A 26,314-nucleotide genomic window follows, 5' to 3' on the forward strand; every position below is an offset into this window, starting at 1 on the left:
ATTGAGGGGGCGGAGCAACAGGAGGGCGCTGCCTTCAAGGTAGAAGTCAGGAAACAAAAGCCCCAGTATACTCCATAATAATCAGAATTATAATAAGATAAGAGAAAATCAAAGCACTTCAATGTAGCCTGCTCTTGACAACATAAAGCACAACCCAGTGTCTGATGATGTGAAATTTGATCCTTATTTATTACAACATTTGAATTTGTACATTATGTCCTTTCCATCCACATTTAATTTATAAATTTATTACATAAATATACTTAAACAAGAAGAATAACAAAAGGCAAATTTAATACAAAATAAACTGAGAAACCAAAATAATACTTGACTCTGGGACAAGCTTGAGGAATGTTTTTTTTGTTTTTTTTTACAAAACAACGGTGACAACATGGCAGATTTGTGTCATTAAAATGAATAGAGCTTCAAAATGAATAGCCAGAGCGTCTTATTTCAACCAATAATTTAGATCATTCCTCTTTGAGAAGTATTTTGTGAAAAGAACGATGAAAGTCAATTAAAAAGAAAAAGTAGGACATGTGTTGCCTTTGGTTAGAAGCTAAACATGAAGTAAACATGACCCAACGTATGAGTTCCCTTAAGGAAATAATAACAACCATCCAAAACAAAAATGAATCAATTTCTTTTCCATACACAATTCCCCCAACAATTAAATAGCTTCTTAATTCATCATCTGTAATTCATCTGCAATCTCAGTTACCTTCACAAAACATGCAAAAATAAATACACTGCATGGCCTTCGATGCAACCCTCCCCTGCAAAAAAAAAAAGGGTCTTGTCCGACCAAAGTCCTAATCCCCCCCCCCTCAATGACTTTACCAGCTGACTCTGGAATAACCGTTTTTTGGGGGTAATTTCTACAAAAAAATAAACGACTCATCATGTCAAAAGGATAAGTTCAATGATATAGTGATCTGTAAGCATCACAGTGACTTGAAGACTGGCCAACACTGAGCACAACCTCACAGAAATGTGCTGACAGGCATCCTGATAAAACAAATTTAAATGACTCTGAACCCAATAAAAAAAAACTAAAAAAAAACTGGGACATCACCTGAAGTAAAATGATAAAACAGTCATCCTTACAGTAGAACAAATATTTGAGTGTTTTCTAGAAAATTAAATTATAACAATATACATATATGCATGTTGACCCTAGAACATAGTAAAAAAAAATCCTTGTGCCTTAATAAAATCTGAGCAGGTCACCCTATGAAACCTCATATCAGATCTGCATCAAATAAAAACCCTTTGATCAAGTGGCTAAATAATGTCCCGATAACTCAAACATCCATACTATTACAGGAAACTAAAAGTCAATCACACTTAAGCATGTATTGTTTTTTTTTTTTAACTTCAGACACAAGACTAAACAGAAGAGTGAAGGGTGGAGTGTCTTGCAGCAGTGGAGTCATTATGTCAGACTCTTGAGAGGATGAAGGGAGCCATTATGCTGCAAATGTCATCTTACCACCTCCTGCAGATCCCTGATCCACATGGACACATAGGATGTCAATGTTCTAGAGAGGAATAAAGGTTTCTGGGTGTTTTTTTTTTTTTAAGTCCCAGTATAATGACATGAAGGAAGTGTAGCTTCTGTCCTGTGTTAATAGGCTTCCTTCTGAGTGTGCATTTGATCCTGGATCCTCTGCAGCATCTCCTGCATCCGCCTCAACTGTTAGGAGAAGACGAAAAGAGTGTCAGCAAGTTCCACACTGCATGTTCACTTTTATACAAGCCAGTTATTTACACATGACTGCACACACAACAAATCAATAATACTCTGCAGATCAGTCCGCTCTCTCTTTGTCACGTGACCTGTGATGGACGGCTGCAGGGAATCTGCGTCATGGCCTTCACTAAAAACACATACTCAGTTCTTCTTTAATGTCAGGGAGGTAAGAAGACTTTCTCTCCCAAGAATCGTGTGAGAATTTAAATGTAAGCGCAGTTTAATTGTACTGCCAGCTGTGTGGTGTTATAGATTTCCGTAGTTTCCATTGTTTTTCATTTTGAACTATAAATTCTTTTCTAAAAAATAAAAGTATAAAAGTTCTTAAACTAATGCTCATGTTATCATTTATTAATATGTAATTTGGTGGATTACATATAATGTGGAGACAGTGAGAAAAACTGATCAGTTTCCCACAGCAAACTGTGACATAAAATATTTTTGCTTCATACGATGAGCAGTCTAAACCCCAATATATTAATTTGAATCAATCCAAATTCTTATATTTGAGATACTCAGGGCATAAAAAGTTATTCATTTGACAGAAACAATCGATTGTGAAATGAATTGCCATATAATTCAGTTAGCTTGATTGATGCAGTTCTATTGTCATGTTTAATGATTGAAAACAAAAAAAAAGAACAACTGAGGAGAAATGGTATCTTTATTTGTTCAAATAAATAGATGGATCGGGGGTTAGGGAGGGGATTTGAAGGATAGCTGTTGTGTTCATCCACCATGAACAGATACTGTATGTCACTGGTCTGCTCCCTTTTTATTTTCTTAGCTTTGCTGAACAGTGATTACAGTGACTGAGCTCATGCTGTATGTAAATAAATAAATGATTGGGAACATGAAGGGAATAAAATATACTTCTATAAAAATCACATCTTATATGAGCTTTACTTAAACCCTTGGGTTTATAAAATGACTGTTGAATTTTGGTCATGTAGTAAATTGTATGAACCAAAGGTTGAAATCAGTGTGGACTCTTTAAAATGTGGGAAAAAAACGTAGTAGAAGTAGAAAGGAGTTTCAAAGTTAACAAACACTTTAACTTGCCAAAGTCAAAGTCTAATTTCATGAAGACCCCACAGGTTTAAAGCAACATATTTAACAGATTCATTGACTGAATTTTTTGTGTTGCTTTAGTGTTACAAGCGTGTAACTGTCGGTCTTGCAGTATGTGCAGTTATAAAAAAAACCTGTATGTGGCTAACTCTTTCCTACCCAGGGTTCAAATGTCACAGGACTTGGAAGAGCGAGGGAGAAGGGGACTTAATCTATATTTAACACAAATTCATGTTTGTGAGGCTACTCATTGTCAACCTCAGAAAACATGCTTCAGAGACATCTGATGGATGAACAGAATCAGCGAGCTAAAGACAATCAGAGGGCTTCATCGGCCATGTGGTCTGAGTGTGTCTCTGGACCGGGCGGAGGCTCTGAGTGCTGGGTGTGCTCTGAATTATGTTCAGACTCATGGTGCTCATGATCGTCATGTGGGTGGTGCGAGTCCGGTTCATGGTCGGCGTGCCGTACCTCCTCATCTTTCTCTCGGATGAGCTTTTCTGTCTCGTCTCCAACTCCTGGCACTACGGGGATTGGGAAATCTGTGCCGCTCTCCCTGGTTAGTTTACTGCAGAAAGATGCAGTTTGCAGAAAAGATACGTTTCAAGAAAAGGTTGAAAAGAAGCCCAGTGAATATATTAATTTTTTTTCTTTTTTTTTTCGTCAAACTCCCAGAACAAAGTAAAATCCTCAATCTAATCCACATCTCAGTGCTGTCCACCCTAAAGCTGCCTCCTCGTCAACACTGACCTGTCCAACAAATAAAGAATGGCAATATAGTACATCATTGACATTTTCTTCCTAAAAAAATACGTTATTCTTATCTCTATAAAATGTCCTCCGCACTTAGCATACCTGTGTGCCCCTTGCTTTAGTGTAATCTTACTTGCGGTTGCGTTCCTTCACCACCATGCGGGTCATGCTCTGGATGCACTGGGCTCTGTAGTTCTCGTAGTGAGTCTCTCGGGTCACGTCCTTCAGGTCTTGCATGTGCGTGCGAACGAGCATGTTCCTCAGCTTCACAAAATCACAATGTGCCGAGTTCTCCACTGAAAACATCAGCGTGAGGATCAATTGTATGTGTGCGTCAATACCCAAAAAAAAAAAAAAGAGGAAGTCGCATTTCTTAAGGCTAAAGATGAGGCACAAGATGCAGAACTTGTGATGAACCAGAAGAACCTACCTTCTACGATGCCCCAGGGGTAAAGTCGACCTCGCACCCTCTTCCCTTTGGCCTCCACCACTGTGTTGCTGCCGATTACAGCAAAGGGAATGCTCTCCTTGTTTGGAGAAGCCAAAAAATATATAATGAATGAACACAAAAGAGACTGTGGATGACTTTGTTCTAGCAGATGGACCAGCGAGTGACACTGCACAGGCTATATTTAAAACTATTTCCCCTCCACTTTAATCATACATTACTTCCTTCATTTTTAACCCTTCCCATTCATTATTCAACCTCCTCCATCTTTTATTCCCACTTCTCTCTACTCCATCAGAGGTGAGACAAGGACAAAGGCAGGGAGAGAAATAAACTGGCACACTGACTGTATCCTGGTTGCCAGCTCATGAAGCCAGAAAAGCAAAGAACGGTTGACTCATCAAGACTGTGTCGTCGGTCGTGGACTGAATGCCAAGGTCTTACATGAAACTGCCTCTACATTTATTTCAACATCACTTTTGTCCGTTAGCCAGATATTGTTCTTTAGATTATGGTTTTGTTCAGTTTGTAAGTACTGTAATGTGTAAATGTAAATATGATGTACCTTCTATTGCTAATGTATTTTGTATTTATTTACAGATCAAGTTTTCAGTGACTTTCATTTGAGATGCTGGTTTAGCTTTTGTGTTTAAGATAAACTAACCATAACTCATGCACATGGGGACTTAAATGCATGTAAACCCTGAGCTGTCGAAAGAAAAAGGACAGAGAGAAAAACACACAGTATCTCTGGCTCTCACCTTCAGCTCCGTGTCCTGCTGCTTAAACTCTTCATCTTCATCAGAGTCACAGTCAGGGAACTGGTAGATCTTTATACCGTATTGCTCGATCTCCTCTCGGATCTACAGGAAACAGAACACGGGAGCTTAAACAGGATTAAAAATGTAATCAGTGACGATACGAGATAAATGTATTTTCTCAACAAGAAACTGATGAATGAGTTATGTGAATCTGCTCTTGTGGTTTAACTGTAGGTGCGTTTAATGTTTATTGACCCAAATCAGGCTTGCCTTTATTTTCTTTTTCTTGACCTCGCTGGGGGTGAGCGTGTCAGCTTTGGCCAAGATGGGGACGATGTTAACCTTTTCATGGAGAGCTTTCATGAATTCAACATCCAAAGGTCGGAGGCTAGAAGCAATGCAAAACAATCAGACACATCAAGCAAACAGAGATGATACCTTTAAGTGTTGTAGTCTAGTAACATGACGTGCAAAGTCTAAAGCTTGAAGCTCATTATTTCAGCTTTTAGAAACTATGTCTAACAATTGAAATGGATTTAAATATAGAAATAGATTTTCATAAATGAAGTTTGGAAATGAGGGTTAAGAACTTGGATTCTGATCATGAACCAGTTGTGTATTTTCTATCAATAAATATGTTCTCAGCCAGATGACGTTGATTTAACACAAGATTTGAATACTGTGTTGTGTTTCTCTGGCTTTAAGCTGGTGACAGAGGTTTGCTCTCTCAAGTGACCTCTTTGAGTGGAGTAATGGCTGGAACTCTCCAACAGAGGGCGCAACGTCTCCATCACTTTGACTTTGAGATGGACACTGCAGCATCACTTGAGAGGCTTTATTTGTTCTTTAATGAGCACATGTGATGTGGAACAGTGCAATGTGCACAAATGCAGTGATAAGTGCAACATCAGCACCCAGCACAAAGAACTGATCAGAGACAAAGTACTGCACCAGAAATAAATCCACCTGAAGGCAGCAGAGAACTGCTTTAACTCTCATCAGGAGCCAACTGCATTAACAATTTATAGGGCTGACTGCACTCAAAGTATACACCAGTTTATATTATTTAGTGTCCCTTAATTATTTGTAATTACGGGCTAATAGAGGCTGTGACTCTTTTGATAAAACATCTCAGAGAGACATTTCATACTGCAGCAGAAAGGTGTTTAATATTCCCCATCATTAGGAGTGATAAAGAGAGAGAGAGAGGAGTAGATTTGTCGTACCCATGACCAAATGGTGAGATAAAATATAGGCAGCAGTGGACACGATTGTCCTGGATATTCTTGCGGTTGAGGCCACTCTCGTCCCTGAAGTACTGCTCAAACTGCTGGTCAATGTAGTCAGCCACAGACTTCCAGCTGGAGCGGAAACACACAGGGACATTCTGTTTCTGAGGCACTGCACTCTGAGGAACTACTGCACATTACTTTTTAAACACAACTGTGCTAAAGAAAAATGTTATAAAGTGGAACTGACTAGTTTGATTTGGATCAGGCTTTTTTTTTTTTTCCCTTTATTAAAGATGTTAGGTATGTACCATTCAGTGTTGTTAACAGCATCCCCAAAGCCTGGTGTGTCCACAATGGTGAGCTTCAGTTTGACACCTTTCTCCTCTATATCCACTGTGTGTTTGGTGATTTCTACTGTCTGTGTGATGCGCTCTGGGGAAAGGACAAAAACAAGCCCCGGTTTTCAGTATACACTTTCATAGATTGTAAAATGATTACCAAGCATGGAAGAGGAAAACAAATCCTCACCTTCAGCATTGAGCAGCTTCCTATCTTTGTAAAGATCTGTGAGAAAGAGACTGTTGACCAAAGTGGACTTTCCCAGGCCAGACTCCCCTTCAAACAAAGAACAACACAGAGAACAAAAAAAAGAAGTTTAAGAGTTTGTGATCAGGAGTCTCTTTCTGGTTGAAGCAGGTCTTAGGATCAGATGTCAGCTAATGAGAAAAAGAGGATTTACCTGCCACCATGAGCGTGAAGTCAAATCCCTTCTTGACTGACTTGCGGTGTACCTGGTTTGGCAGAGTTGCAAAACCCACGTATTCCTTATCCTGGTCCTACAAACACACACAGTAATGAAAATTAAACATCTGTGAAGCACACATTACCCAGCATACATTTCTATAAAAACGCTGCAATCAAACTCTCCACAATTGTGTGTTGACAGCACCACTTTAACTTTCAGAGCAGTTTAAAACACCAAAACTTAACAACACAACCAAAACAAACAGCAACAGACTCCGATTCACAACCTCTTCAACCGAAAGAAAATAAGATAATCGACTGTTTCTCATACGATCGTTCACAAGCTGACACATCTCGTTCATCAATCCAAAGACAAACTGTTTAAAACAAAGACAACAAATTGCCTGTAAAGAACTGAAGATCGTCTTTCTCCATTTGGTCTCAATACTCTTCCTTGTGTTACCTCATTATTGTTGTACGGGTCGTATCGACCCCATGGACTCTTGGGTCTGGTGGGACTGACGGGGGACGGCAAGTCAAACTCCACACTGCTCTGCGGTAAACCGGGCTCAGAACCTGAATCCGACTGCGCTCTACCCGCCACGGGGGGGCGCAAATACGACGGGGTATGGGGGCGGTCTGGGCCTTCAGCTTCCCTGTCTGGATCAACGGGCTCAAGGCCATGTTGGTGTTGGTGCTTGTGGTCATGGTCATGGTGGTGGTGGTGGTGGTGGCCGTGGTCGTGGCCTCCTTGGTGGTTAGGGTCGTGCATAATGTTCTCCACTTCTGAGTCGTCTGATTGGCTTGAGTGCTAGAGAGACGCCATGGTTGACGGGGATGGATGAGGTAGTAGAAGGTGAGGGATAAGACAGGTGGATCGACGACATGGTGAGGAAGGAATGGAGATTCAGAGTGCAAATAAGCAGACTTTTTTTTTTTTTTTTTAATTGTTGACGAACTATTTTGTAAGATAGGCTACTCAGCTGGTTTTATTATTATTATTATTATTATTATTATTATTATTATATTAATTTAGATTAGATTTAATTAGTGTTATATAACAGATGTACAACAAAGTTTGAATGAGCTGTAATACCTGGGCATAAATAACTCATACAGGTTGATGTTCCAGGTTTTATTCTAACATTATGTCTTTTAAATCTTCTCATCACATGTAACATTTTAAGTTACACAAAAGGCCTTTTTTAATGGTTCTTGTTAAAGAACAATACATATTTAAGGCATTATGAACATAGTGTATTCATCATTTCTAGATTCCTAACGCTAATACACTAAGCTGTCAATAAAGTTCAAATGAATGGAGCTTTTCTTGTAAGAGGATACACAGCTGAAGGGACTCCAGGTAACACATACTGTAGTCTCCCTGCTAGTTGAGTATACAGATAAATAATGCAGTGGCTCTCTGAAAGCAATGAGGTCATTTAAATTCAGCTGTTGGTCCTGACTTCTGTTTGTGCAGCATACATCCGCTCAAGAGTGAGCTTAAGTAGGCTTAACTGGTAAAGTTGAGTTGATGAGTAGACTTCTTTATAGAGTTCAGGTGAGGGTTTTTTTTTTTGGTACCTGTTCAGCGTCATGGTCCCTACTGTGATTAGCAGAGGCAGGGCGAGAGTGATGCTCGTCTGACGAAGAGTGAGCCTCGTGGTCACTGTCCGCCATTGCTATTGGGGCTACAGTACACTCTGCAATCTCCAATCATAAGGAAGCACACATGGTGGCAGAGGGGTGGGGGGGGGGGGGAGGTTGTCGTGTGAAGAAAAGGGAAGACAGGACACCCAGATAGTCCGCCATAAAAAAATCCGGTGCAAGTCGGGAGCAGAGGGGGTGAATATGTAATCAGGTAAGACATTTAAGACAAGAAAGAAAAAATTAAAATTAAAATGATGAAACGAGGCCAAAGCAAGGGCAAAGGAAACAATAATAACATACCATTCACCGGTGTTAATGGTATGACGGCAAAGCAGATGAGATGACTGTTTGAAGGATGATTGAACGATGCATAATGGCATTCTGAGTGCAGTCGCTGTCGATGTTGTCTTCAATTACAACGTTGGTACAACCTGGCCTACTGCCATTACATGGCTGCCAAATGTTATTAGCTTCTCTGATATCACCCTATTCAGAGTTTCAGGCACTATTAAAAATGCACCAGTGTCAGTGCCGGCAGGTAAGATTATCTGTGCCAGCTGCAGTTGCATAATGCACGGAGTCATTAATAGTCTGATGAAAATTTTAGCACCAAAGTTAGACATTCAAATACACTGGAACAACTTCTAAAGTAGTAGAAGTAAGAGAATATCAAGTCTGATTCAAGATGAGACAAATCTTTTAAATCAAGGTAAAAAATAAAAGCTTTGCATTTTATCATGAAAAGTATTTTGTCTTCCTTTTTCTGTCCTCTATCCAGAGCCTGTAGTTTTAATTATCCAATGATTTGGAGCTTTAGGGCAGAGAAGTCATTGATTGTTTCAGTTTAGGAAATCAGTGACCTGCTTTCCTGAACTACAATCCAAAGCACAGAGATCAATGACCAACATGGTGGATCCAGTGACCCAGAGGATGGGATCTACTGCAAAGCTTTGGCCGCTGTCCTGCTTTTATGAACAGAAATGCTAAAAAAAAAACGTTCACTATGCAGTACCGAACTTGTTATTTGACTCTGCTTTTAAATTGCTAGATTGTCATCAACCAAATCAACATTATGTCATGCTAGAATCTCCACAACAAAGTTACATTTCAAACACAGTCATTACTTTTGAAACATAGACAACAAAACTTGCATCATGACATCGTGGACTACCCACACCCTCGAGCCTCACCTCCTTTCTCGCAGAGCCTCACCTGTGGTACCTCTTATCAGCGCGTAGAGCCTCTTTTTCTTGCCCCTGCGTTAAACTACTCCTCATGCCCACTCTAACAGGCAGTAGGAGGCAGAAACCAGAGGCTCCAGCATTTATAAGCCTCCATCCCAGAGGACACAGCGCCCTTCAGCCCCATCGAGCCGCTTAAACCCCCCCCCCCCCAGGAAACTGATCAGCGGCATTGATGAACCAAACAGCAAAGAACGGAGGCTACGAAAACAACCCACACATGAAGCACACGCTCTGATGCTGAAACTGGTGCTGTGTTATTTTAACACTTAAAAGACTTTATCAGACATGATGCAACAAAATTATGCATTTGAGTTAACACAACTCACTCCTTCTAAATCTAGTTTTAACATTTATGGGTCATCAGCAAAGCCCGTCCTGAAGCCAGAGTTATGAGAGGAACCTGTGGTCACATCACATTGTAAGACTCGCTGAGCTGCTCAATGATCACAAATAATACAAAAAGAATCGACTGCTTTGCTTTTGAGCTCACTTATTAAGCTAATAAATTAATAAATAAAGAACTTATATCCCATCATAAAGGTCGTATTCTGCTACACCAAGCAGAAAGGAGTGTAACCTCATTTATATGAAAATTTATGAAGCAAGTTGCTTGAAAACAAACCCAGACGTTTTCTTCTGCAGGACTAAAAGCACCACGGTGACAATGTTTGGAAACCACTCACTTAAAGGCTCAACACTTCTCCTCCATTCTGACACGTCTGTTGCATTTCACAATTTTCATACCTCAATGGTTTTCCAGAATCCTTCATCTGCCTTTTGAGCTGAGTTTCTTTGCTAAGTCACAAAAACTATCTTGTCACGCTGTCTTTTAAACTACGCTTTGAGATTCACTTTCCACACATAACTCTGAAGCAGCTTTGATTTACAAACTTCTTTCCCTCTGAATCAATCAGCAAAACAAACGTAGGATTCTGAAAAGGAAATTCATTTCATTAATTGGAATTTTTTGATCCGTTTGGTGGACAAAATCTCATGAATTTTCTCTTGAGTTTCACATCTGACATCATGACTGTCAGCTGGAATAAAACACTGAAATACGTCAAATTGAAGAAACACAAAATGAAAAGAGATCAATTCAGCTCAAGAACAAAAGTGTTTGTTTTGGAGATGTTGTCATCCATGACATCATGCCACAGGACAGACCGTCCAATCAGATCTACTCTGTGGTTGTTGGACAGCTGCATGAAATGAGAACAGCTCAGGGTTTTGACATTTTTATTCCTTTCCCCTCCGACAGAAATAATCTTCATGTTAAATAATTTTAGATGCTTCAAAAATTAAATAGATTTAATGATGTTTTTCTGGATGCACTCTTTCCATATTCAAACATTCCACTAGACTACTTGATCCTAACTTTTCAAAGCCAAGCAGAGTTTCAAACTGGTACTGCAGTAGAGAGAGAGCTGTCTCTCAGACCCAATCAGTGACGCATGTGATCTGCTCAAACGGTCTGTTCGACTTTACAGCGTTCACTCTCATCATGTCTGCTTTTCTCAGCATTCAGTAACTTAATGATAGTAACGTTATCCCACAGCCTGCTGTAGTCTGTAAACGTATCCACACAGACTCAGTTACAGGGCTGCGTTATACACACTGAAGATATACTGTAGATGCACGCTCCACTTTTCACTTCCAACACGCGCAGCAGGAGCAGTCAGACATACACGTCCAATAATGAAAAGTCTGCTAATGTTATGTGTTTAACTTTAAAATGATAAATCGAGAGAAAATCTTGTTTCTGTGGATTAAAGCAGTTATTCACAGAGGAGTTTTGTTTTGAGTTTGTAATGTCGTTCCAGAGGGTAGCAGGGGGCCCTGGGCACTACTACCTTTAAAAAAACATAAAGGCAGAAAATAGATTTTATTTTATTTTTTTCATTTTTCAGATCTGACCAAAATGTTCCAATCCGTGACTTAAAACTGTGATTTGATTCAACAGAACACAATACCACATACACCCAACTGAATGTCCTGTAACAAATGTGCATCTGAAACAAAAACACAATCTTGGTGGGTAAAAAATATGATTGGCCAGTGAATTTTTTCATCCATCCACCCCCTCGGCTGGTGATCTACTGCAGTCCAGGTGGAAGTCTGACAGTATTCGATTTTTTTGTAACTACTCATCAATCAAAAAAATGACACAAAAATCAACATCATATAATAGAAATGATTCAGCCTTACAATGAACTACTATTCTAAGTCTGACATCTATAACAACTGTGTGTTTGAGATCAGCAGTGTAGTCTGATATCAAAGTTAACAACATGGCCACTTCAAGACCAGAGGCAACAGAAAACTAATGACAGACCTTTGAAGAAGATAATTCAATAAACTTGTGAATTGTGATTGAATGAACAGACTGTAGTATATACACATTTCAATCTAGCTTTGGTGAGCCATACTACACAGTATTGGATCCTTGTGCTCATCCTTCTAAAAAAATTCAGAACAAGACCCTCCAGAGTAGCCAGTTAAAAAAATGAACACAAAACACTTTGCCTTGATTTCGTGTAAGATTCACAAAAAGGTTTCTTCATATACTGAGGTATTGATTACATGATATAGAAACAGCCTTTTATAACAGGAATAAAAACCTAATGGGCTCTAAGATCAATTTCACACGTTTTCAATAGGATAACGCAGCGTCTCCCTCTGGAACGAGTCACAGCTGAGACCTGAACCAATTACAATTTCCATAACTGGCTGCACTGACATTTCAGCTCCTCTCCAGGGTTTAGTTCATCATGACTTATAATAAGAAAACTTTATCATTAGCAGTGTCATGCAGGGATTGTCAGTGTTGTAGCTGAATGAGCTTCAGACCAGGTTAGACCACAGTGTGGCTAGTTCAGGTCCAAAGGGGCATAACGAAGCTGAGGTTCTGTGGTGAGACTAATACAAAAAACCCTCATTCACACATTCTACATCAGCCAAATACAAGAATCACAGGAATTAAACAATAGATTTGAGGACAGAAATATTGAGTCCCTGCTGTAATATCTCCACTTATGAGGACTTGCTGGTCTGGTATGTCCTGTTTGTCATGTGACTAGAGGTAAAGCAACAATTTGACCTCAGAGTTTATTGCATATACAGAACCAAACATCCAATCATTTTAATGAATTTTAATAAGCAGTCTGAAGGCAAAATGGCAGGTTGCTGCACAGCTTCAGAAAGGAATGATACCCTTTTAGGCCTATCAAGGAGACCATTGTAGGAAAAATAACCTCTTGAGGATGTGGGACATATTTTACGACAGGACTGAAACCTTTTTGGCGAGCCCACTCAGTCCCTGAACAACAATTGGAGGACATGAAACCCGATGCAGCATAAGAAAGTTGTATGGTTGACTTGGCTGCTTTGTTACTCTTGGATGGTGATAGTGGGTTTGGCAGCCACACTACTGATTGATGATAATTTTTTTTGCATGAAACACAGCTCTCAGGGGAGAGACCACTTCAAATTCTCCCCACACGACATGGGAAATTGCAATCAGAAGCTGCCAGAGGTCATAAAGAAGAATCTATACTGTACTTTTTATTAATCCTCTGATGAAAGCAGGAGGAAACAATCAAGCTTGAATAAAAACAATGCAATCATTCCACAAGCGCAAAATCATGTTTTCCTGCAGGTGTCACCCCCTTTGGCAGGAATGCAAACTTAAATATGCTGGGGTGGGGTATTATATAGACTGTGATCTTAACATGAAAGCATTCAAAGGCACTAACAGAAACAACACTCCATGTTTATTCCTCTTTAGTGAATGTTGTGGAATGCACAGGCTGAATACCAGGGAGGTTTCCCCTTGTGGCGAGGCTGCGAGCAGGTGGTGAAGTGAGCCATGTGCACTCTGTGTGAATGCTGTGTTTGTTTGGATGGTTAGAGCAGGGCTCTGTGTGAAGCTGGCCCAGTACACAGAGAGAGAGAGAGAGAGAGAGAGAGAGAAGAGAGAGAGAGAAGAGAGAGAGAGACAAAAATAGTCACCCTCTCCACACACACACTCCCACAGCTATAGAGCTGATGCAAATTCCCACATGACCAAAACTCAACATTCAGTGCAACAGAAGGCACAATTATCATTTCTCTGTGCTTAAAAAATGCAAAGGAAGATAAAAAAAAAAAGGACCAGTGCATCAACGGCACATTGCCTCTCTGTAAACTACTCAGCAACAATGTCTTCGTCATCAGAAACTGCAACTTTCTCCTCCCTCTCAGTGCATTAAGCTGTCATGGCTGATCAATACATGTGCATTTTAACATGGAAGAGCTTGACAGCAGGGAAACGCTCAGGAAATGCACAACAGTCACGTGGATAACCTCTCAGTAGCTTAGCAGAAAATTGTCATTTCTGGTGCAAAATCATATTTAAGCACAAAGCCTGATCACATGCATCCATGTGAACAGTCCAGTGTGGGTGAAAAAAAATCTATAACCCTGATTCATGTGTATGCACAGGATAAAACCTGCAGCCACAAATGACTATGTTGGAAGAAAACACAGAGTAAATGACACACAGAGAGATATACTTAATTGCAGGGTCAGCAAGAAAAGAAGCAACAAGCACATACCTCTGCATCACTTGTTTCTGAATTAGCTGCCATTTAATCCCTTCAGAACCAGAAGTATTCCTTTCGTTTAAGGGATAGAGACAGAGAGAAAACAAGAAAAAAGGCCTTGAGAAAAGCACCTCAGAAAGTGTCACTTGTTTAGTTTCAGGGCACCCCACATTACATAAGAGCAACTATTTTCCTTGCCTCAACAATCACACTTTAGATGTTTTATTAAAACAGGTACATCTTCAATCTCTGCCACTCTGCATCTGGAACGTTTCAATAGCTCCGCCCTGCTCTTGTTCAGCCAATGTGAAGCTGATATACAGATGAGGGAGCAGCTCAAGTGTCTGCAGAGGGGTGCTGGCCTTACAATAAGAAGTGATGCAGGGAGTGTGTGGAGCTCAGTGACGTGTGTCCTATTCCCTGCTCACTGCTAGGTGCCCTGTCGTCTTCCTTTGTCCCCTTATTCTTAAAGCCACACAAGGGACATCTCAACAGCCGAATGATAAAACACATACAAGCAATAAAGTTTGAATAAGTGAAACACTTACATGGATCTCAAATTATTTATACGTTTAATATGAATGAAATAATAAAGGTAGAGAAACATGAATCCAAAAAATCTTATTTAAAAAAAAGTCAATCTATTAAATCAAAGCAGGAGAAGAGGACAACAGCAGCAGCATGCAAATAACTTCTTACAAAGGGCGTCACATCCAACCCAGACCTCCCAGCTGGTGGTACCAGGGCCAGAGCTGCACAAGAGGACTCAGTGTGTGTGTGTGTGTGTGTGTGTGTGTGTGTGTGTGTGTGTATAGAGGTGCTTTGTGGCCTACATGCTACAAATAATCTTTTTATCCAACACACACTTTCCCTGCCCCACACACACACACACAAACACACTTAAGTGGGCCACAGCACAGAGCTTTTCTTTTAATCTTGCTGGATCTCTGTGCCTTAGAAGTCTTATAATACTCACTCATTCTTAAGGAATCAGGACTTTGTGATTGCGTTTTTGCTTCTAACAGAAGTGAATGGGCTCAATGAGTGTAAGCTTTCTACTGACTTTTTAGATAGTTACAGTCACAGTGAATTACGATTTGACACTGTCCAAACCACAGAGACGTCTAGTTTGAGAAGCTCAGCTTGTGTCTGGGCTGAGATTTTTTCTCCAGTGTTTTAGTTTAACAGGAGAAATAGGCAGAGAGGGAAAAAAAGCAGCGGAATTCAGCAGGGAATTCATTTTCTGCCTATGGGTGGAAGAACTAAATGTAACATGATCCCAATCTTAATAGCTCTCACTGCCATGTGTGCCAACTTATACAACAGTAATAACTACCATAAGCAGTAGACAGAGCAACATAAATAGTATCACAGCAACAGACATGCCAGTCTAACAAACCACACAGTAGGCAAATCTCAGTAAATCCACTCTTAATGTGACACATGTACAGAATTGGTCTTGATGAGACGAGAGGGTGAAGAATGCAATGCGGGCTATCAGACAGGAGACGTTACTTCCTGTAGGGAAGTATGGTGTCTGGGTGGATGACTTCAGGTCTGCTTTAATCCTCTGTGGCCAGCCCTCATCATGAGGGTGATTATCATGGACCATCTGAAGGGGCTGACAGTGCCTGAGGGATGGGAGGCTTTAGATATACAATGCCAGGCTGCATACACACGCAATAATACACACAAAGTTCCTACACTGACTTTTATGTTGGCCTCTGCACACACAAGGGTCAGACACTCCAGTCGTGACAGTAAAGTGCTGTGGGGCTCACATTGCCACTTGTAATTAAAACGACTTTCTGTCCCTGTTTACACTGTGAGGTCGTCTGGCGTTGGTCCAGCAGGGTGGCAATGAACCTCTGCACACAGAGGAACACCAGGAGCCAAAAAAAATACTCGTATTAAGAAATGTCCGACAATTTAGAGAAGAGTGTGAAAGATTAACTGAAGCTGCACGAATAATGGTTTTTGCTGTATTATGTGTGAAATGTATCAAAATGTAATTTAACTTAAAGTAGAGGACGTAGCATATGAACTGTGCCCCATGGGAGAAGGCAGAGGGGGCAGTGCCATCTGCTGCTCATGACTGGACACAGCTTGATTGTGGTGTACATGTTTTCGTGTGAAATACATAATTGTGCACAGAGTTGTTACAGATGACATTAATGACGTTTTTCTATTTAAGCCAGCAGATCACAGCAGAATTCAACAAACAAATACAGCAACCCTGAACTTATTTTTTCTGTGCAAACCTGCACAGTCATGGGAATTTGTCTACAGCAGGGTCTTTTGTGCATGTTGGACACTTTGAAAATCCAGCCTAGGATGTACATGTGTATTTAGAACCATACAGGAAATATGAAGAAAATAGGATAAAGGAATATATGAATATAGTTTCTCCCAAGCTGTCTGAAAAACTGGATGAAACATCTGAACTGTATAGAATAACATGCAGTGGACTCTGACGCCCTGTAAAGCAGATCTCCACCACCTCTGCAGGAACATAAATATTGTTCCAGAATAGCGAGGACCGAGTAGCCGCTGGATCTGCTGAACTTACACTTCCTACGCTTCCTCCTCCATTCAATTAAGGCTCTTTATCTGACACAGAGAAATTCCTGTTGGAAAGCAGCTAAAGCATTTACTCAATTTGTTTTTTCCTCTTTTAAAAGGTGGCATGGTCCAACAAAGGCTCATGTGGTTCGGGCGAGGTATGGGGTTTTTCCGCTGGTCAACTTGAAGAAAGCAAGAGGCTTTTACAGATTAAAATCAAAAGGAATTCCTTTGTTCATTATAATCATACTTATTACAATCTGCAGGCATCTAAGGCATTCGGTGGGACACAACAGGTCTCTACAGTATGGACCTGGGATGATAATAGTGTGTGTTTTGTATGGTCAGTCACCTGTGGCTTGTCCAGTTTGTAAATCCAATGGCCAGCATGGAGAGTATGACTTCCAGCTGGCCCAAAATCTGTCTCTAGATCATTTAAATTGCTTTTTGGTTTTACTCATTCCTCAATAAAGACTTGCTTAGAATCAGAGGGTGTTGCAGAAGCAAGGCCACACAACAACCCACTGAATCAGAGGGAAAATGGCAGAAAATAAGGTAATCATTTTCTAAAAGTCTAAAAAGTCAGAACTGCTTCATTAGTACAGCATGGATGGTGTAATGTGACCTGGCTAAGTTACGGTGGGGGAAAAATGTTAAAGAGATCAAGCAGATTTAGAGCTTATCAAAATCGCACACATGCACATGTGCACACTACTTCAGAAGCTGCAAAAAAAAAAAGGGTTCGCTTTCGTCTGAACTCAGTACCTGAATTACATTCCATTACCTTTGGCAGATCCGGAGATTTTAATGAGATGTACTGCTTATCAGCCACTATTAATCAATAATGTGTGTGACTTGGATACAGTCTGGAAATGTGCTTATTAATATTTATTAAGGTTGGTGTGTTTCACCCAAACAACAACACCTGTGAGCCACACAGGGACAGCAGACAAAACAAGCTAGCTGAGTCAACATCTCTTGGGTGGTGACCTCTGCTTACCCTGCTAAAAGGAAGTCAGTGGGTTGTTGTGTGGCCTTGCTTCTGCAACACTGAATTCCAGCCCGTCTAAGTCCCACATTACACCAACAAAAAACTACCTTGTGTGATTTTTGGCTCCTGCTGGGCCTTATCACAACGCTACTCAAGAGGGTAATGTCTAGTCTGAGCCACAGATCTGCTGAAACAAGGTTAGCATTGTGTCTTATTAAGACTCAATTAGAAAAATTACATCAGTGTCTGGACTGGGTTTCCTGTGTTTCAAAAGGTACCAGTTGACTGGAAAACAAACATAAAGTAGCTAAACTATTCACAGATTCATTACTTTTGCAACAGTAGTTAAAGAACCAGCAGTCTTGAGTCCCCAGGGCAGGGGATGTCGGAGTTTGACTGTTCATTGCATCATGTGTAATATGCATAAAAAGGTTTGTATCACAGGCAAAATACGTGCCCCAATGATAATTTGTAAAGTTTAACAACTTGCAGCCTTGCTACAACAACATTATCATTATTATTATTATTATTATTATTATTATTATTATTATTATTAATAATAATAATAATAATAATAATAAATCAGCCTCATTCTGGCTAATTTGAACTTAGGTTGCTTTCACATATAAAGTTCGGTGTGATTCAGGGGTGAAGTTGAAACAGTGTTGCTTTTTTCATTTGGTTCAGTTTGCTCTCTGTCAAATCTTGTGTACCGTAGCTACCTGTCACTAGTTGTGGCTGTAGCTGCATTTATGTGGTGTCGGACACACACTGAAAAATGTACATGAATCCATGCTCAAGCCGGAACACCGAGTTGGAAGTTGGGGAAAGATCATCATCATCATCCAGATTTTTCAAACTGAAAATACGTGAACAGACTGAAGTCAGATGAGCGACTTCCCAACTCGGAAACTGACCATCCAAGGAGCACCTGAATGCAGCATGTAGCTCCAGTCAGTAGCTGCTGCCATCCAGCCTAATGCTGTCACTACGACCGGAAAGTAGACAACAAGACAGTGGAAGAATGGCATCCCACAGCATGGCGCAGTTTGGCAGTATTTTCATCTATAAAATGGAATGAAAGTTATTTGTAGGCCGTGTCAGGTTAAACTGGCATATCGACCAGAGCGATGTATAGCCACACTTAGCACAGAGCGCATGAGCACGTTAACTTGTAAGGAGAACTGAAGGCTGGTGTTGTTAGCAATGCTAATATTAGGCATGCTCAGCAAACCTATTGACATCGTTTACAGACGGCCATATTCAACCCACAATGTACTGCATTTTGTTTCACTGTTTGGTCCATTATGTGTTCACAAGAAGCACAACATGGCTCAATCCCTGCTCTAAGTGACTTGAGCAGTATTGAGCACAATAAAATAATTAAGAAAAGTATACAAACCAAGAGGCCCATCATTCAACAAGTACTACAGAGGTCCTGAGGGCTTTTACATATCTTAATTTTACACTTTAGAGAGCAAAAAAGTGTGGGAGTGTTTGATTAAAAGTGGGAACTTACTTGAATTGGATACCTTTTGTTTTAATTGCAACATGCTGAATACATAACAGTATCTTTCAGGTCTTTTTAGGTCTTGCATTTGTATGGCTCACTATGCACTTGAAGAATACAGGATTCACTATGCAGAGCAAGGGGTGGTTAACTATGCTGGTCAGCAAATAGAGAACAAACCACATGAGACCATGTGTGTTGTACAGTATGTGGCCCTGATGAAGAAGCTCAGCCTTGTCTGGGTCATCCTCAACATGTCAGCCCATGTGATGACCCTGTTGGTCACAGCCTCCCAAGTGGAATTGCTCCCTTCCCGATGTTGGCTCACAGCTTTGATCCTCTAATTTTCCTTTTCCATCTTAACTACTTCAGAGAAGAAAAGATCTTTCTACTCCTTCTTGCTGTCTTTGGAAAATCTCTTTGGCAGCATTCCCTATCCTCAGCCAACTCTGCCTTGTGTAAATCAATACAATCTCTTGATGTTTTAGTCCATTGATGGCTTGGACTAGTGTTTGGGTTGCATTCCACTTGCACACTATGTGAACTTGAAGATTGTAGATTGGCATTTTGGATGGACAGGTCCGGAGAGTCTCTCAGCCCGAATATGAGCCTCATCTTCTATTGCAGTATTACAGATTACGTGTCTGATATCAGATCTCTGGTAAAATAGTGACTAAATATAAGGTAATGTATTGCTGCACATAGGACTCCTATACACTTAACAGCAAAAGTGTTACTTCAAGTGAGAACAAGTTAGATATCTCAAAGCATTGAGAAAGCATTCCTATAAAAGACAAAAAAGACAATACCAAAGAAAGCAACATTTTAGAAATCCAACTCATGGACACACTTTAGTGTTTGGATTCCTATGAAACAATGTTTTGGATGATTAAAGAGATAAATATACAACAGGTTCATGTGTCTTTCCAAAATCAACAAGATCATGATGTTTCATGTCCAGAAACAATATTTGTGCTAAACTTCCTTGGCCGTCTGGGGTCACCCTGCTTGTAATTGATCGGTTTATCCCATCAGTATTATTAATTGACAAGCAGCAATCCCCAACTTGAGCTGACAAGGGCTGTGGTTGACATTCCAGGAACCACGTAAGGACTCCTGTGTGCTCAAGATTAAGACGGGGTTAGACAGTTAAAAAACCTCTCTACACGCTGGAGCTAAGAGGTTTGCCAGGTTCTTTGTTCAAAGTCAGTCAGAACTGTTAAACCCTTATCTTTGAATTAGCTAAAGATCATTTACAACATGCAGTGAGTAAGTTTCCCATATCGACATCTCTTAATGAAGAGTAACATTTACATAACAAACCCAAAACAATAGTTAAAAAAATCTTCTTATTCTTATTAGGGATTAAGACCGATTCTCCGTTCAGTGACTTGTACTCTCAACAGATGGCTTTGGTGACTTCTGGGGTGGCGCCTGACCAGTTGGGGCTCCATAATTGTCCCTTTTCCTCCTTTTCTTTCCATCTGTTCTCCTCCTCCCGGATGTAATCTGCTTCTTTAATCTTGATGCCCAAATTAACCAGGAGCCACAAAAAAAAAAACCTCACATGCATCAAAAAGCTTGGAAACCTCAACATGAGAACCCACACACACATGGGACACCTCGCCAACTGACTCATCTGTGATAAAAGTGACTTTAGCACATTCAGGCTAAACGTACCTTGTGCTACCTGATGTGTAATCAGCATGCAACCGTTATAAGATGAACACTATACTACCCAGCAGAAATTAAACTACTGGAACATCTGCCTGCCAGAAGCAGCCCCATACAGATGTAAGGACTAATATGCATTGACTTTAGTAACACTGTCACCAAGAAACATCAGTCCCAAGCACGAGTAGTAGACAGAGTCAGTCCAGACAGTCATTAGTACATTAAAAGCACAGTTTTCCAATTAGAGACTCCTATTTAGTCCAGGGGATAAAGATGAAGATAAATTGCCGGTCAGAACATTAGACGGTTTATATAATCATCAAAAAACAAAAGGCTGTCTGATAAAAACATAACCAGGGTGTCTTCCTCTTCAAATTACAAACAAGGAAAGATTGTCTGTCACAGAAGGCTTGTGCCGGGAAGCCGAGCTTGTCTCACTTCAGATCACAAGTCAGGTGACACACTTACCATTCTGCAGATGGCCAACAAGACAAACACACATACACGACCCAGTAGAGGATAGCGAACAACCATGAACGGCTTCAGGTCTTTGTGGGACAAACCTTTTGCGCCTCAAGCTCCTGCAAAGCTACACAGTCTTACAGGCAGACATTAATAACGTAATGCTGCACAGACACACGCTGCATCACGAGGAATGACTGGCTGTTACTGCTGCAGAAAGAGCAGCGACGGTGGAAAAGGAGAAAAGGGAATGAAAAAGCAAAGGTGAAAAAGGAGTGATGGTCAGATTGAAAGAGGAAGGAGAAACTTAATTTATCTGAAAGGTAACAACCTTAAATCAGTAATAAAGCAGGACACATGGAGATGACCTTGATATTAAAGGACTTTTGCAAATTTTCAGAAAATTACTTACAAATCTATTTTCAGCTGGTGAAAAAAAAAAATACAATTCCACACTCTCTATATGGGACAGTTACTGAGAGTATTTTCTAAGCACTTTTTTTTCTCCCTGTTGCTTTAAGTACAGCACACATTTTTATGAATTTCTTGACGTCAAGCCTAACAATTCCAGTTTACAAGCTTCGGATAGGGCTGTCACCTCTGGTTTGTTTTGGGTACCTCATGCACAGGTTAGATGGGGTACAGTCTAATGGGCATGGTCATTCATTTAGGCTGAACAGAGCCTGCTCTCTTAATTACACAGAAAGGTTGAGTTGTATAGTTTTAATGTTATTGAGTCAAAATTAGCACTTGACATTGACAAAAAGTTTTTTTCAAAGATTGAGTGTTCAAGAGCCTCTTGTTTTGCTGATTACTTTCACATTTTTAATTTGGGTTGTGCTTAAAACATTCACTGTGACCATACCAAGCTTTAATGATCAATTATATGAATCAAAGAGGAAGCACTGTACAACATCAAATGTGGGATAAATGTGACTGTAGATATAAGGAGACAGAAAACATTTTCTTGAATCCAAATCCAAGAGCATGAAATTATATACAGCACTTTGTGTATCAGCAGCACTCGCACCCCAAGTGAAAGAGGTGTCAATGGCGTCAAAAGGAAATGGCACAGGCTCAATGTGACAACTGGCATCCATCATTGTGCTAAGTCTATATTACAGTTTAAGTGTCAGGAGGCTGCCTTATATGTGCTGCTTGCCTGCCAATGGTCTCTCATAGCAGAATTTCTGTATTTCTGGAAAAACAACAAGGCCTTAGTGTTGTAAAAGGTAAAAAGTCACTGAGTATGGATGTATAAAACTAGAGTATATAACGTGTTGTATGTAAACCAATAAGATTTGTATTTCCTCGAAACTAGGTCTATTTTTCTGTAATTATGGAGAAAATGTTAAATCACAGTTAAATCAGGCTTTATCTACTTTGGGTCAGTGTAGTGTTCTGCCATTTTAATTGCTGGAAATTAAACTTTAATTTAGATCATGCCCTGCATGTCAGAAGCCAAGAGAAAACAAACAATCCTGTTCTAGCCGCAGAGTTCGGAGATGCAAACTACGTTTTTACCTTGCTGACAAGTAACAACTGGCATAGAGAGTAAAATGCAAAGAGCTTCTAGAGGAGGCACACATTTCCAACTCATCTGAGAAGAATCTTGTTTAAGGGAGCCACAGTCAGACACACTGAAGCTGCATGGAGGGATGAACTCCACTGCGAGCCTTTGGGGTCTTCATGGCTGCTAGGAACAGTTGGGACCGAGCCACCACTGCACAACATGACAGTAATGAGGAGAGAAGGATGTGGGTGAAGGGTACGTTCAGAGGAATTAACAACATTGAAAAGGAGATAGCAAGAAGGAGACAAAGGCTGCAAGCAATGCAGGGATTAATGCACAGTGATCAAATAACATAGCATGACTCTCCAAGAGAGATGGTATTTTTCAGTTTGCTTTTGATTTTCCGTCATAAAGTTCACATTCCTGAATTTCATTCAACTCTGCTCCATAATAAAAAGCTAAAAGTGGCTAAGATAACCGTAAAATGTTAACTTTAAATACCAAAAGGCCTCTGGCACTTTGGAGAGGGCTCTGTTGCCTCTCCAAATCTGTATCTCCATATCTGTAGCACTCACTCAAAAAAAGTAATTCCACCAGATGTTCAGAGTATAATCTCAATAAAATAGAAGATTTATGTCACGCAAGGTGACCAGAGCCATACAATAAAGTAAGCTATAACAAAATCACACAGATAATGTCAAAGGTAAACTGCTGTCGAATTGACTCTTTTTAACCCTTGAGCGGTTTAGATTACGAGTGGATTGTAATCTGTCATTATGTTCAGACTGCGTGGGCAGCCGGTGACATTAATCTGGTGGGGGCTTCACTGGGTGCAGACCATCTGTGACTGAGGAATAAGAGGCCATGTGTTATTTGTTTAAATTAGTGAGTGATAGCTGTGCCTGTGTGGCTCTGAGACAAGCTGTAAACTCCAGATGTGTGTGTGTGTGTGTGTGTGTGTGTGACTGTTTATATTCTCTGACCCTTATGTGTCTATTTATCTATGTGTGTTAGTTGACAGATTGCTGATTGCTACCATCGTCTAGCCAGCAGCTGTGCTGTGCTAATAACAATAATCCAGTTGGCCACATCTGCAGCATAGAGCAAACCACAGCGATTTATAGAAGAAATAAATTAAATGCCTTCCAATCATTATGTGTATAATGAGCAGTGGGGCTACAAGGGTGTGATATTGTTCATCAGTGTAAAGGGCCACAGATATTTTTGATGACCAATATAATTACCAATATCATTACCAATGTAGGAGGGGACAATTCATAAATTACCATCTGGCGGCTGATATTGTGAATTTTCAAGCAGGATTGAAATTAGACATCTCTAATGCCCCGATTGTGCAACAATTTTGCACCAATACAAGTGTGCAAAAGTATTCCGAAGAAGTTTTGTTTCATAGACTGTACATATTAGTTTTGTTTGAAGAGGATCATATACAGTTTCTACTATTATATTACAATGTTACTATAATGTTTCAATGTAAATTAGTTTATGTGGGTAGCAGGACCTAGCAGTGTGCTCTTCCGGGAGTGGGTACCCCTTCCTCATCGTACAGACCGATGAGTGCAACTTGACATACATAAATAGAAAAGTAAAAAAAAAATCATAATTTCTGGGGGGTGGGTCCTTCTTGTTCCATTCCACTAGTTGGGAGCAGTTCTATTACTGACCTTAGTCTGAATTCTCAGGCTAGCTCTATTAATAGCCCAGACACCAGCGAGTGCAAGACTCCTAAGTCAGCAGAGAGAGCTTGATGGCCTGGCCTCCCTAAAGTCTGGCTCTGGATAGACCAAGCTGTTGATTACAAAGAAAAGCAGTGCTCCCGGATTGCCTTATAAACTCGCTCAAATTTGTCATTCTTTAGTGTTTACCAGAAAAAGTACAACACCGCTCAAAATATTGGTCAAGGCATGTCAAGCCAATTAATCTGCTCAACATGTGCAACTGCATTTAGATGAAACCTGTCTCACTCTAAACAGAATGGTTGTTCAAGCCTCCAATATTTCCCTCTAATACCACAGAGAGGGGGCACCCCTTTTGGCACAACTCCCGGGGAAACTGCGCAGCAATGCGAGAGAGACACTATTCAGACATTCAGAGTGGGAAAACTTTAGTCTCCATAGAAAGATATTTAGAGACTATTGGTGATCAGCAGCTCCAACACTAACAAGAGCAAGTTATAAATCAATCAAAAACGTTTCTTCATCCAGCTAGAGATTAACAGCTTCTGATAGATGCTTTTAGACATGCCAAACTTCCGTCATGGTTTTAACTTTGACTCTGTGTGTTTTATGGTGGCAGAAGTTTACCGTTGAACTTTCCTCCCGTCAGAAAAATGTATAGAAATTTATATTTCTGTGTGGGGTTAGCTTTCCTTAAAGCCCCAAGGGATTGGTACACATTGTCTTGGGATGTTATGCAATGCAAAGACATCTTTTTCCTGGCCGAATGGTGCTGTACTTTTCTCATCCTCAGTAAAACATTACCAAAGTGGCTGAGTGGAAAAGACCACACATTGTCATGCACATTCTTAGATCTACATCCATCTTTACGTCTATCAAGTTTCTCCCTGTTGTCCAATTAAAATGTAAAGAAAACAACACCATCTCCAGTTCTTTCTTATATTTAAAAATGACCAATGAGAACTTAAACTCACTCATTACAAGGTCTCATACTTCAAACTTCATTTTTTCATGTGCACATTGTGTGTTTTATAATTTGATCCAACAAGTTAAACACGTTGCTCCACCTTCAAGGCGCTCCTAAAATCTGTCGCATTCCTTATAAACATAAATATCACAAACAGTCCGCACAGGAGGGTGGATGGTGGTCATCTGTGGCTGCAGTTAACAGGTTGAGTAGAAGGGCAAGGACACTGAGGGTGTTTATTTACTCTCTAGGGGTCTGCTCGGTGTAGGAAGACTACAGGGGCCCAAAGTGGTCTTTAAATTGTAGCACTCAACTGTAAAAGAATAAATAAAAAATGGTATAAATACACTAATCATTTTAATAAAACTCTTCACTGCAATGCTGGGAAGTTAAAATATTACTAACTACCAATTCAATAGATAACCCAAAGCTAAAGTATGTTTCCATCCCAGTTTACTGCCAGCAAGATGCGAGTTAGGTTTTTGTTCTTTCCCTTGGCATCTCAAGGAAACAGACAATTTCAGGGCAACTTATATTCCTGTAAAAAAAACTCTTTGGAAGAAATACCTAAGTTACATAGGATACAAAGCAACCTCAGCAAACAGGAACCAGTGACACTGAGACAGAGAGCACAGCAAAAACACAACTATCATATAAGAATCTGAGATAAATTCAAGGCTAATGAGGTCACAGGGAGTCTCA

The 26,314-nt window shown here is 40.2% G+C and overlaps 1 protein-coding gene across 4 annotated transcripts; it reads right to left on the reverse strand.

Moving 5' to 3' along the window:
• Nucleotides 1-162: 162 nt before the first annotated feature.
• septin4b (septin 4b) lies at nucleotides 163-21,522 on the reverse strand. 4 transcript variants are annotated; one of them, XM_029278367.2, is made up of 13 exons: nucleotides 9,603-9,742; nucleotides 8,347-8,472; nucleotides 7,226-7,573; nucleotides 6,758-6,854; nucleotides 6,547-6,633; nucleotides 6,327-6,450; nucleotides 6,013-6,147; nucleotides 5,057-5,174; nucleotides 4,787-4,888; nucleotides 4,008-4,104; nucleotides 3,711-3,873; nucleotides 3,296-3,392; nucleotides 163-1,696 (listed from the first exon to the last, which is right to left on the reverse strand). In XM_029278367.2, exons 2-13 carry the CDS (start codon nucleotides 8,440-8,442, stop codon nucleotides 1,628-1,630), a joined length of 1,533 nt encoding a protein of 510 aa, XP_029134200.2. In that variant the 5' UTR covers nucleotides 8,443-8,472; nucleotides 9,603-9,742; the 3' UTR covers nucleotides 163-1,627. The 4 variants fall into 4 exon arrangements, with proteins under 4 accessions (XP_029134200.2, XP_065816738.1, XP_065816739.1 ...); XM_065960666.1 differs by lacking the exon at nucleotides 3,296-3,392; XM_065960667.1 differs by lacking the exons at nucleotides 7,226-7,573; nucleotides 8,347-8,472; nucleotides 9,603-9,742 and adding an exon at nucleotides 21,442-21,522.
• Nucleotides 21,523-26,314: the final 4,792 nt, after the last annotated feature.

Source organism: Labrus bergylta, chromosome 11, assembly GCF_963930695.1.
Source record: "Labrus bergylta chromosome 11, fLabBer1.1, whole genome shotgun sequence".
Taxonomy (NCBI): Eukaryota; Metazoa; Chordata; class Actinopteri; order Labriformes; family Labridae; genus Labrus; species Labrus bergylta.

Bases quoted from the DNA above. Each gene is read 5' to 3' on its own strand.
- septin4b (XM_029278367.2), bottom strand. From the start codon at position 8,442: ATGGCGGACAGTGACCACGAGGCTCACTCTTCGTCAGACGAGCATCAC. The intron at 7,574-8,346 runs GTACCAAAAAAA...GCGTCTCTCTAG, and splicing joins GGGACCATGACGCTGAACAG to CACTCAAGCCAATCAGACGA. The intron at 5,175-6,012 runs GTACGACAAATC...CATTGCTTCTAG, and splicing joins ATCTCACCATTTGGTCATGG to CCTCCGACCTTTGGATGTTG.